Raw genomic sequence first — 11,769 nt, 5'->3', positions numbered from 1 at the left:
CCCCTCCTCTCCCCTCTTCCTCTCCCCTCCTCTCTCCCCCTCCTCTCCCCTCCTCTCCTCTCCTCTCCCCTCCTCTCCTCCTCTCCCCTCTCCTTCTCCTCTCCCCTCCTCTCCTCTCCTCTCCCCTCCTCTCCCTCCCCTCCTCTCCTCTCCCCTCCTCTCCTCTCCTCTCCCCTCCTCTCCCCTCCTCTCCCCTCCTCTCCTCTCCCCTCCTCTCCCCTCCTCTCCCCTCCTCTCCTCTCCCCTCCTCTCCCCTCCTCTCCCCTCCTCTCCTCTCCTCTCCTCTCCTCTCCTCTCTCTCCCCTCCTCTCCCCTCCTCTCCCCTCCTCTCCTCTCCTCTCCTCTCCTCTCCTCTCCTGTCCTCTCCTCTCCTGTCCTCTCCTCTCCTCTGCTGTGTTTGTAGTGGCCAGTCAGACAGCTGATGCTAGGCTGATGCGGGTGGTTATCTCAGCTCAGTGATGCAGGTAGGGTACATGCTATCAGCTAGCTGAAGGAGATACTAGCCGGGTGGTCAGTTAACAACCACTGCTGTCCTGTCCTGTACACTGCCTGTGGACTCAGCCGTGGTGTGTGTGTGTGTGTGTGTGTGTGTGTGTACCTGATCATGTACAGAAGGCTCCAGAAGGTGTGTGTGTGTGTGTATATACCTGTGTGTGTGTGTATATACCTGTGTGTGTGTGTGTATATACCTGTGTGTGTGTATCTCCGTACCTGATAATGTACAGAAGGCTCCAGAAGGTGTGTGTGTGTGTGTGTCTGTGTGTATACATACCTGATCATGTACAGGTGTGTGTGTGTGTGTGTGTGTGTCTGTGTGTATACATACCTGATCATGTACAGGTGTGTGTGTGTATACCTGTGTGTGTGTGTGTGTGTATGTGTGTGTATACCTGTGTGTGTATACCTGTGTGTGTGTGTGTGTGTGTATACCTGTGTGTGTGTGTGTGTGTGTATACCTGTGTGTGTGTGTGTGTGTGTATACCTGTGTGTGTGTGTGTGTGTGTGTATACCTGTGTGTGTGTGTGTATACCTGTGTGTGTGTGTGTGTGTGTGTGTGTGTATACCTGTGTGTGTGTGTGTGTATACCTGTGTGTGTGTGTGTGTGTGTGTATACCTGTGTGTGTGTGTGTGTATACCTGTGTGTGTGTGTGTGTGTGTGTGTGTGTATACCTGTGTGTGTGTGTGTATCTCCATACCTGATCATGTACAGCAGGCTCCAGAAGGTGGCGGGCAGCGTGTTGGCCTGCGAGGCCCAGAGCAGCGCCACGTGCGTGCGCGCCTTGCTGATGTCGTTGAAGTTGGACAGCGAGTCGTTGAGGCAGGATCCTCTGGGAGATCAGGTCCGACATGTTCTCCCTCTTCATCAGGTTCTCCGCCAGCATGGTCTTGGCCAGGTTCTCCCTGGCGCTGTAGCCGCTCTGGAACACGTGGATGGGCAGGCCGGCCACCAGCGCCGGGAAGATCTTGTCGAACTCCTTGAAGTTCTCCAGCGCGCTGAGGACCAGGGCCTTCTGGGCCTGCTGCCGGGCCTGCAGCTGGTCCCCCCCGCCCCCGCTCAGCTGGTCCTGCCCGAAGAGGGTGAGGTAGCCCGACTCGAACATGACCTTAAGAAGAAGAAGAAGAAGAAGAAGAAGAATTAGTTGGATTTTGTATTTATATATTAGCGCTTTTCTGGGGCTCAAAGACGATGCTGACAATATGGGGAAATAAAACAGAAAAACACAGTCCAACAAGCTAACCGATAACATGAGACACATAGAACACAGAGTTAACGAGTAATGCAGCATTGTCCAGGGGAGGAGGGGGGGGGCAGGGTTAGGGGAGATGGTTAGGGGGTAGGAGAGGTTGTATGCATGTCCAGGGGAGGAGGGAGGGTGGCAGGGTTAGGGGAGATGGTTAGAGGTAGGAGAGGTTGTATGCATGTCCAGGGGGGAGGGGGGGTGGCAGGGTTAGGGAGATGGTTAGGGGTAGGGGAGGTTGTATGCATGTCCAGGGGGGGAGGGGGGCAGGGTTAGGAGAGATGGTTAGAGGTAGGAGAGGTTGTATGCATGTCCAGGGGGGGAGGGGGGCAGGGTTAGGGGAGATGGTTAGGGGTAGGGGAGGTTGTATGCATGTCCAGGGGGGAGGGGGGTGGCAGGGTTAGGGGAGATGGTTAGGGGTAGGGAAGGTTGTATGCATGTCCAGGGGGGGGGGGGGGGTGGCAGGGTTAGGGGAGATGGTTAGGGGTAGGGGAGGTTGTATGCATGTCCAGAAGGGTGGAGGGGGGGTGGCATGGTTTAGGGGAGATGGTTAGGGATAGGGAGGTTGTATGCATGTCCAGGGTGGGGGAGGGGGGTGGCAGGGTTAGGGGAGATGGTTAGAGGTAGGGGAGGTTGTATGCATGTCCAGGGGGGGAGGGAGGGGGGTGGCAGGGTTAGGGGAGATGGTTAGAGGTAGGGAAGGTTGTATGCATGGGAGAACAGGTAGGTTTTGAGGTGGGATTTAAAAGTGGAGAGTGAGGGTGAGTCTCTGAGTGGTTGAGGGAGAGAGTTCCAGAGGCGGGGTGCAGCTCGTGAAAACCCCCATCTAAGCTGGTCCTGGCCGAAGAGGGTAAGGTAGCCGGACTCGAACATGACCTTAATAATAATAATAATAATAATAATAATAATAACTTAAATTTATATGGTGCCTTTCACAAACCCAAGGTCGCTTTACAGGGGAATGGGACAAACAGAACAGAGCCAGAGAGACAAACACACAAAACAAGAAACAGTGAAACAGCTTCTACAGGTTGAATGCGATGGTGAACAGGTGGGTTTGAAGGGGCAGCTTTGAATATGTCCAGGGTTGGAGAGTCGCAGATATCCTTGGGTAGAGAGTTCCAGAGGGTGGGGGCTGCCACACTGAAGGCTCTGTACCCTAGGTTCCGGAGTTTGGCGCTGGGTTGGATGTGGAGGCCCGTGTTAGAGGACCTCCGAGTTCTGGATGGGGTGTAGTGGTGGAGGAGATCAGAGTTCTGGATGGGGTGTAGTGGTGGAGGACCTCAGAGTTCTGGATGGGGTGTAGTGGTGCAGGAGATCAGAGTTCTGGATGGGGTGTAGTGGTGGAGGAGATCAGAGTTCTGGATGGGGTGTAGTGGTGGAGGAGATCAGAGTTCTGGATGGGGTGTAGTGGTGGAGGAGATCAGAGTTCTGGATGGGGTGTAGTGGTGGAGGAGGAGATCAGAGTTCTGGATGGGGTGTAGTGGTGGTGGAGGAGATCAGAGTTCTGGATGGGGTGTAGTGGTGCAGGAGATCAGAGTTCTGGATGGGGGGTAGTGGTGGTGGAGGACCTCAGAGTTCTGGATGGGGTGTAGTGGTGGAGGAGGAGACCAGAGTTCTGGATGGGGTGTAGTGGTGCAGGAGATCAGAGTTCTGGATGGGGTGTAGTGGTGGTGGAGGAGATCAGAGTTCTGGATGGGGTGTAGTGGTGCAGGAGATCAGAGTTCTGGATGGGGGGTAGTGGTGCAGGAGATCAGAGTTCTGGATGGGGTGTAGTGGTGGTGGAGGACCTCAGAGTTCTGGATGGGGTGTAGTGGTGGAGGAGGAGATCAGAGTTCTGGATGGGGTGTAGTGGTGGAGGAGGAGATCAGAGTTCTGGATGGGGTGTAGTGGTGGAGGAGGAGATCAGAGTTCTGGATGGGGTGTAGTGGTGGAGGAGATAAGAGTTCTGGATGGGGTGTAGTGGTGGAGGAGGAGGTCAGAGTTCTGGATGGGGTGTAGTGGTGGAGGAGGAGATCAGAGTTCTGGATGGGGTGTAGTGGTGGAGGAGGTCAGAGTTCTGGATGGGGTGTAGTGGTGCAGGAGATCAGAGTTCTGGATGGGGTGTAGTGGTGGAGGAGGTCAGAGTTCTGGATGGGGTGTAGTGGTGGAGGACCTCAGAGTTCTGGATGGGGTGTAGTGGTGGTGGAGGACCTCAGAGTTCTGGTTGGGGTGTAGTGGTGGAGGAGATCAGAGTTCTGGATGGGGTGTCGTGGTGGTGGAGATCAGAGTTCTGGATGGGGTGTAGTGGTGGTGGAGATCAGAGTTCTGGATGGGGTGTAGTGGTGGTGGAGATCAGAGTTCTGGATGGGGTGTAGTGGTGGTGGAGATCAGAGTTCTGGATGGGGTGTAGTGGTGCAGGAGATCAGAGTTCTGGATGGGGTGTAGTGGTGCAGGAGGAGATCAGAGTTCTGGATGGGGTGTAGTGGTGCAGGAGATCAGAGTTCTGGATGGGGTGTAGTGGTGGAGGAGGTCAGAGTTCTGGATGGGGTGTAGTGGTGGAGGAGGAGATCAGAGTTCTGGATGGGGTGTAGTGGTGGTGCAGGAGATCAGAGTTCTGGATGGGGGGTAGTGGTGGAGGAGGACCTCAGAGTTCTGGATGGGGTGTAGTGGTGGTGGAGGTCAGAGTTCTGGATGGGGTGTAGTGGTGGAGGAGGAGATCAGAGTTCTGGATGGGGTGTAGTGGTGGAGGAGATCAGAGTTCTGGATGGGGTGTAGTGGTGGTGGAGATCAGAGTTCTGGATGGGGTGTAGTGGTGGAGGAGATCAGAGTTCTGGATGGGGTGTAGTGGTGGAGGAGGAGATCAGAGTTCTGGATGGGGTGTAGTGGAGGAGGAGATCAGAGTTCTGGATGGGGTGTAGTGGTGGAGGAGGAGATCAGAGTTCTGGATGGGGTGTAGTGGTGGTGCAGGAGATCAGAGTTCTGGATGGGGTGTAGTGGTGGAGGAGGAGATCAGAGTTCTGGATGGGGTGTAGTGGTGGAGGAGATCAGAGTTCTGGATGGGGTGTAGTGGTGGAGGAGGAGATCAGAGTTCTGGATGGGGTGTAGTGGTGGAGGAGGAGATCAGAGTTCTGGATGGGGTGTAGTGGTGGAGGAGGAGATCAGAGTTCTGGATGGGGTGTAGTGGTGGAGGAGGAGATCAGAGTTCTGGATGGGGTGTAGTGGTGGTGGAGATCAGAGTTCTGGATGGGGTGTAGTGGTGGAGGAGGAGGTCAGAGTTCTGGATGGGGTGTAGTGGTGGAGGAGGAGATCAGAGTTCTGGATGGGGTGTAGTGGTGGAGGAGGTCAGAGTTCTGGATGGGGTGTAGTGGTGCAGGAGATCAGAGTTCTGGATGGGGTGTAGTGGTGGAGGAGGTCAGAGTTCTGGATGGGGTGTAGTGGTGGAGGACCTCAGAGTTCTGGATGGGGTGTAGTGGTGGTGGAGGACCTCAGAGTTCTGGTTGGGGTGTAGTGGTGGAGGAGATCAGAGTTCTGGATGGGGTGTCGTGGTGGTGGAGATCAGAGTTCTGGATGGGGTGTAGTGGTGGTGGAGATCAGAGTTCTGGATGGGGTGTAGTGGTGGTGGAGATCAGAGTTCTGGATGGGGTGTAGTGGTGGTGGAGATCAGAGTTCTGGATGGGGTGTAGTGGTGCAGGAGATCAGAGTTCTGGATGGGGTGTAGTGGTGCAGGAGGAGATCAGAGTTCTGGATGGGGTGTAGTGGTGCAGGAGATCAGAGTTCTGGATGGGGTGTAGTGGTGGAGGAGGTCAGAGTTCTGGATGGGGTGTAGTGGTGGAGGAGGAGATCAGAGTTCTGGATGGGGTGTAGTGGTGGTGCAGGAGATCAGAGTTCTGGATGGGGGGTAGTGGTGGAGGAGGACCTCAGAGTTCTGGATGGGGTGTAGTGGTGGTGGAGGTCAGAGTTCTGGATGGGGTGTAGTGGTGGAGGAGGAGATCAGAGTTCTGGATGGGGTGTAGTGGTGGAGGAGATCAGAGTTCTGGATGGGGTGTAGTGGTGGTGGAGATCAGAGTTCTGGATGGGGTGTAGTGGTGGAGGAGATCAGAGTTCTGGATGGGGTGTAGTGGTGGAGGAGGAGATCAGAGTTCTGGATGGGGTGTAGTGGAGGAGGAGATCAGAGTTCTGGATGGGGTGTAGTGGTGGAGGAGGAGATCAGAGTTCTGGATGGGGTGTAGTGGTGGTGCAGGAGATCAGAGTTCTGGATGGGGTGTAGTGGTGGAGGAGGAGATCAGAGTTCTGGATGGGGTGTAGTGGTGGAGGAGATCAGAGTTCTGGATGGGGTGTAGTGGTGGAGGAGGAGATCAGAGTTCTGGATGGGGTGTAGTGGTGGAGGAGGAGATCAGAGTTCTGGATGGGGTGTAGTGGTGGAGGAGGAGATCAGAGTTCTGGATGGGGTGTAGTGGTGGAGGAGGAGATCAGAGTTCTGGATGGGGTGTAGTGGTGGTGGAGATCAGAGTTCTGGATGGGGTGTAGTGGTGGAGGAGGAGATCAGAGTTCTGGATGGGGTGTAGTGGTGGAGGAGATCAGAGTTCTGGATGGGGTGTAGTGGTGGAGGAGGAGATCAGAGTTCTGGATGGGGTGTAGTGGTGCAGGAGATCAGAGTTCTGGATGGGGTGTAGTGGTGGAGGAGATCAGAGTTCTGGATGGGGTGTAGTGGTGGTGGAGATCAGAGTTCTGAGTGGGGTGTAGTGGTGCAGCGGGTCAGAGTTCTGGATGGGGTGTAGTGGTGGAGGAGATCAGAGTTCTGGATGGGGTGTAGTGGTGGAGGAGATCAGAGTTCTGGATGGGGTGTAGTGGTGGAGGAGATCAGAGTTCTGGATGGGGTGTAGTGGTGGAGGAGATCAGAGTTCTGGATGGGGTTTAGTGGTGGAGGAGATCAGAGTTCTGGATGGGGTGTAGTGGTGGAGGAGATCAGAGTTCTGGATGGGGTGTAGTGGTGGTGGAGGTCAGAGTTCTGGATGGGGTGTAGTGGTGGAGGAGGAGACCAGAGTTCTGGATGGGGTGTAGTGGTGGTGGAGGAGATCAGAGTTCTGGATGGGGTGTAGTGGTGGTGGAGGTCAGAGTTCTGGATGGGGTGTAGTGGTGGAGGAGGAGACCAGAGTTCTGGATGGGGTGTAGTGGTGGTGGAGGAGATCAGAGTTCTGGATGGGGTGTAGTGGTGGAGGAGGAGACCAGAGTTCTGGATGGGGTGTAGTGGTGGTGGAGGACCTCAGAGTTCTGGATGGGGTGTAGTGGTGGTGGAGGACCTCAGAGTTCTGGATGGGGTGTAGTGGTGCAGGAGTTCAGAGTTCTGGATGGGGTGTAGTGGTGCAGGAGTTCAGAGTTCTGGATGGGGTGTAGTGGTGCAGGAGATGGGAGAGGTTGGGGGTGATGTGTACCTTGTAGCAGGAGGATGGGGGTGATGTGTACCTTGTAGCAGAAGGCGAAGATCCCGTCGACTTCCCAGGAGTCCTTGCACACGGGGAGGGTGTCGGACTCCAGCATGACCGACTGGAGGTTCTCCATCATGGTCTCGATCAGGGAGGGCAGGGCCTCGCCTTGCAGGGTCTTCAGGAAGGTCTGGTGGAGGTTCTCTGTGGTGTGGCCGTGGCGGGGGTCGAAACTCTCATGACCGAACGCCTGGGGGAGGGGGGAGGGGAGGGAGGAGGGAGGGGGGGAAGGGAGGGAGGAGGTAAGGAGGGAGAGAGGGAGATTGGGAGAGAGAGATAGAGAGGGAGAGAGGGAGAGAGAGAGAGAAAGAGAAAGGGAGGGGGTAGGGAGGGGGGGTGGGGGGGGTAGGGAGGGAGGGTGGGGGGGTAGGGAGGGCAGGGAGGGAGGGTAGGGGGGGTAGGGAGGGAGGGAAGGAGAGGAGAGAAAGACACAGTAGAGAGAGGATCAGCGGAGGCTTATAGGATCTACGCTCAACTGGAAACAATGAAAGAACTGAAAGGGAAAAGAACAACAACAATACAGGTGCACCGTTCCAACTATGCAGACTCTTACAATAGACCATGTCAGCAGGCGACTATGTAAACATGGGGCTGAGAGGCCTGTCAGGCTGGAGGTGAACACACGTCACCATGGTGACAGGGCGTGGCTTCTGTTTACTACAAGGTTTAGGGTTAGGAAGAGAGAGATCTGAAAGAGAGAGAGAGAGAGAGATCTGAAAGAGAGAGAGAGAGAGATCTGAAAGAAGAGAGAGAGACCTGAAGAAGAGGGAGACACCGGAAAAAAGAGAGAGAGACCAGAAAAAGAGAGAGACCCAAAAAAGAAAGATAGAGACCCCCAAAAGAGAGAGAGAGAGAGAGATAGAGAGAGAGAGAGACACCCAAAAGAGAGAGAGAGAGACCCCAAAAAAAGAGAGATAGGGAGAGAGAGAGACCCCCAAAAGAGAGAGAGAGAGAGAGAGAGAGAGAGAGAGAGAGAGAGAGACCCCCAAAAAGAGAGAAGGACCAAAACCAAAAAAACACCCGGTTTGAGCAGGCCCTAGCCCTAACCCTTACCTTGACGGAGGTGGAGAAGAGAGAGAGCAGGCCCTAGCCCTAACCCTTACCTTGACGGAGGTAGAGAAGAGAGAGAGCAGGCCCTAGCCCTAACCCTTACCTTGACGGAGGTGGAGAAGAGAGAGAGCAGGCCCTAGCCCTAACCCTTACCTTGACGGAGGTAGAGAAGTGGAACTTCTTCCAGTCCAGGTGGCGGCCCTGGCGGATCACGGAGTGGTAGGAGAACGGGTCGCACAGGAAGTGGACGTACTGGCCGGCGATCTTGCAGGTGAAGATGTGTCCGTACTTCTTCTGCCGGCTGCGGAGGAACTCCAGGGGGTTGGCGCCGAAGGCCAGGGCACAGCCCACGTACGGGATCAGCCCGTTCTCCACCACGGGCTCCCCTGGTTGTCTGGGGGGGGGGGGGGGAGGGAGGGAGGGAGGGAGGGAGGGAGGGAGGGAGGAGGGAGGAGGGAGGGAGGGAGGGAGGGAGGGAGGGAGGGGGGAGGGGAGGGAGGGAGGGAGGGAGGGAGGGGGGAGGGGAGGAGACAAAAGAAAACAAAAGACATAAAACAAACAGCCTTCTTTTTTTGGGGGGGAGGGGTAATTGTTTTGAATGGGGCAGTGTTAGACTGTTAGATGGTTCGTTTGTACTGGATAGAGACAGTGAAAGAAAGACAGGAAAGTAAGGAGGAAAGGGTATGGCCCCAGGTCATGGTACCAGATCACTGGACCACCCCATGCCATGGTACTGGTTCTAGACCACTGCACCACCCCAAGCCATGGTGCTAGACCACTGGACCACTCTAGGCCATGGTACTAGACCACTGGACCACCCCAGGCCATGGTACTAGACCACTGGACCACCCCAGGCCATGGTGCTAGACCACTGGACCACCCCAGGCCATGGTGCTAGACCACTGGACCACCCCAGGCCATGGTGCTAGACCACTGGACCACCCCAGGCCATGGTGCTAGACCACTGGACCACCCCAGGCCATGGTACCAGACCACTGGACCACCCCAGGCCATGGTGCTAGACCACTGGACCACCCCAGGCCATGGTGCTAGACCACTGGACCACCCCAGGACATTAAAAAACAGTCTTTAATTTGTTGTGTAGTTAAGCACCCTGGGAACCATGTTGTTGTTGTGGTGCTGAAGAGTTTGTCTGGAACAAAGACCAGAAGAGACATGACATCATGTCCAAGTCGCCACGGAGACAGGCTCCAACACCTAAACATAGGAGTGTCTAAAACAATATGGAATACAATGTTATGATGAAATGACTGATCAGATCCAGAATTGTTTTTATTGCCAGGTGCTCGTTGCACACACAGGAAAGTTACTTGGCGCGATGGACAGATGATTCACTTACTGAGACAAAAGGATTTGTTGGAGCTTTGCTATCTGCTAAATCTTTAATCTTCTTCCAAGTCTATAAGACATCATACATACATACGTGATCACACTCACGTATTATTCATACTCACTGTAATAGCTATACTGTCATTTAATGTCAACGTAAATGTAAATGTCCCGACAACTACAAGTGATTAGCAAGTAGCTTAACAACTTCCAGAATGTCCAAGTTAGTTATGAACTAGACATATTCATACATAGATACATACATATCTCAAAACTATAAATACGAAAAATATACTTTTATGTTCCGATGATTTAAAGTGATAGGCTATGTGAAGAAAAACGATCAAAAAATAAATCCAAACCAGGTGTCGTTTTCCCAGAAATGTACAAGGTGTTCATCACACAACACCAAAAAAAACCACCCTACCTGAGTGTTTTAGGGCCAAACTGATCATAAACCTGTCAGAACTGCCCTCTGCACCGAGTCCCGAGGCGTGGAGATAATGACACAGAATCCGTCTGAATATGTCATAACAGCATAGCTACATAACTCACCGCGCTACAGCAGGGTGAAGCGCTCCACATGTTATACTGTACCTACAGTAGGAACAGGCAGCACGGGGCAAACATGCTAATCTAGCTGGCTGCTTGACCCGTGAGAAGGATATGATAGCCGCTAACAACCGCTAACAACCGCTAACACCCGCTAACAACCGCTAACAACCGCTAACACCCGCTAACAACCGCTAACACCCGCTAACAACCGCTAAAAACCGCTAACACCCGCTAACAACTACTAACAACCGCTAACGTGCTAAGCCCCATCCTCTACAACCTCTACACCCACGACTTCACCCCCGTCCACCCCAGCAACTACATCGTAAAGTTTGCAGACGACACCACCGTGGTGGGCTGCATCTCGGGGGGGACGAGGCGGCGTACAGGGATGAGGTAGAGCAACTGAGCAAGCTGTGCAAGGTTAACAACCTGCTGCTAAACAAGTCAAAGACCCAGGAATTCATCGTAGACTTCAGGAGGAAAAAGTCCGAGATCCAGCCCCTGCTCATCGACGGAGAGAGCGTGGAGAGAGTCTCAACCCTCCGATTCCTGGGACATCACATGCGGGATGACCTGGCCTGGAAGGACAACACAAAAGGCACCATCAAGAGGGCACAACAGCGGCTATACACCCTGAGATGCCTCAGGAAAGAACACAACAAGCAGGAGATACTGGTGGCCTTCTACCGCGGCGCAGTGGAGAGCATCCTCACCTACGGCATCTGCAACTGGTTCTACAGCTGCACAACAGCGGAGAGAAACGCGCTACAGAGAGTCGTGAGAACAGCACAGAAGATCACCGGCGCCCCCCTCTCCTCTCTGGAAGAGCTGTACAACACACGCTGTCTCAGGAAGGCCTCCAAGATCTCCAGGGACCCGACCCACCCTGGGCACGTACACTTTATCAGGCTGCCCTCGAAAAGGAGGTACAGGACCCCGGCCGCTAAGACAAACAGACTGAAGAACTGCTTCTACCACAGGGCCGTCAAGGCCCTGAACACAGCAAAGGCCTAAGTTCTGGGCCCAGGACAGTCTGGGCGGATTGTATGGCAGCTAGTGCTGAGGCACAAACATGTACATTTCAAGCCTGCAAACTGTGACACTTTAAATAACGTGAAAAAATACTTTTGTGCTATATGACAACCCTAGTTGACTATCTGTGCAGTATAGTACAGTGGATTGTGTACATAGCCTTTATTTATGTAAACCAGCTCCTTACCTTCTTGTGATTTTATTCTTTTTCTAAAAGTTTTTTTTTTTTTCCCTTTCCTAACACCAGGGGAGCCACCCCTCCTAAATTTCGTTGTTTGGTACCTGTACTGTAGCAATGACAATAAAGTCCATTCATTCATTCATTCATTCATTCATTCATTCATAACACCCGCTTAGAACCGCTAACAACCGTAACCATAGGAACCATAAAGCGCGAGGGAAGCCGTCCCTATGGTAACCACGGTGGTTCTGGAGGTGTCAGCCGTAGGGGAGAGAGACCCAGAGCCACCTGGCTCTCTCTCTGGAAACACCTGTCAGGTAAACCACCTGGAGGAACACGGGTTCAACACACACACCTTCACTCCTCTAAAGAGAGACTTTATCACTCATCCATC

General features: G+C 53.9%; 1 protein-coding gene across 1 annotated transcript in view; it reads right to left on the bottom strand.

The window, feature by feature from the left end:
• Window positions 1-11,769, bottom strand: part of LOC308151136 (cytochrome P450 7A1-like) — a gene marked incomplete at both ends in the record, with an annotated part of 19,472 nt that overhangs the window by 3,250 nt on the left and 4,453 nt on the right. The window contains 4 exon segments of the mRNA XM_080523958.1: window positions 1,171-1,318; window positions 1,320-1,604; window positions 7,185-7,394; window positions 8,408-8,648. Of these exon segments, the coding sequence (XP_080380084.1) occupies window positions 1,171-1,318; window positions 1,320-1,604; window positions 7,185-7,394; window positions 8,408-8,648 (884 nt within the window).

The sequence above is a fragment of the Nansenia antarctica genome, assembly GCF_963989245.1.
Source record: "Nansenia antarctica genome assembly, chromosome: 2".
Taxonomy (NCBI): domain Eukaryota; kingdom Metazoa; phylum Chordata; class Actinopteri; order Argentiniformes; family Microstomatidae; genus Nansenia; species Nansenia antarctica.
Note: the sequence above shows the minus strand (reverse complement) of the source record. Positions and strands in the feature narration are given on the sequence as shown.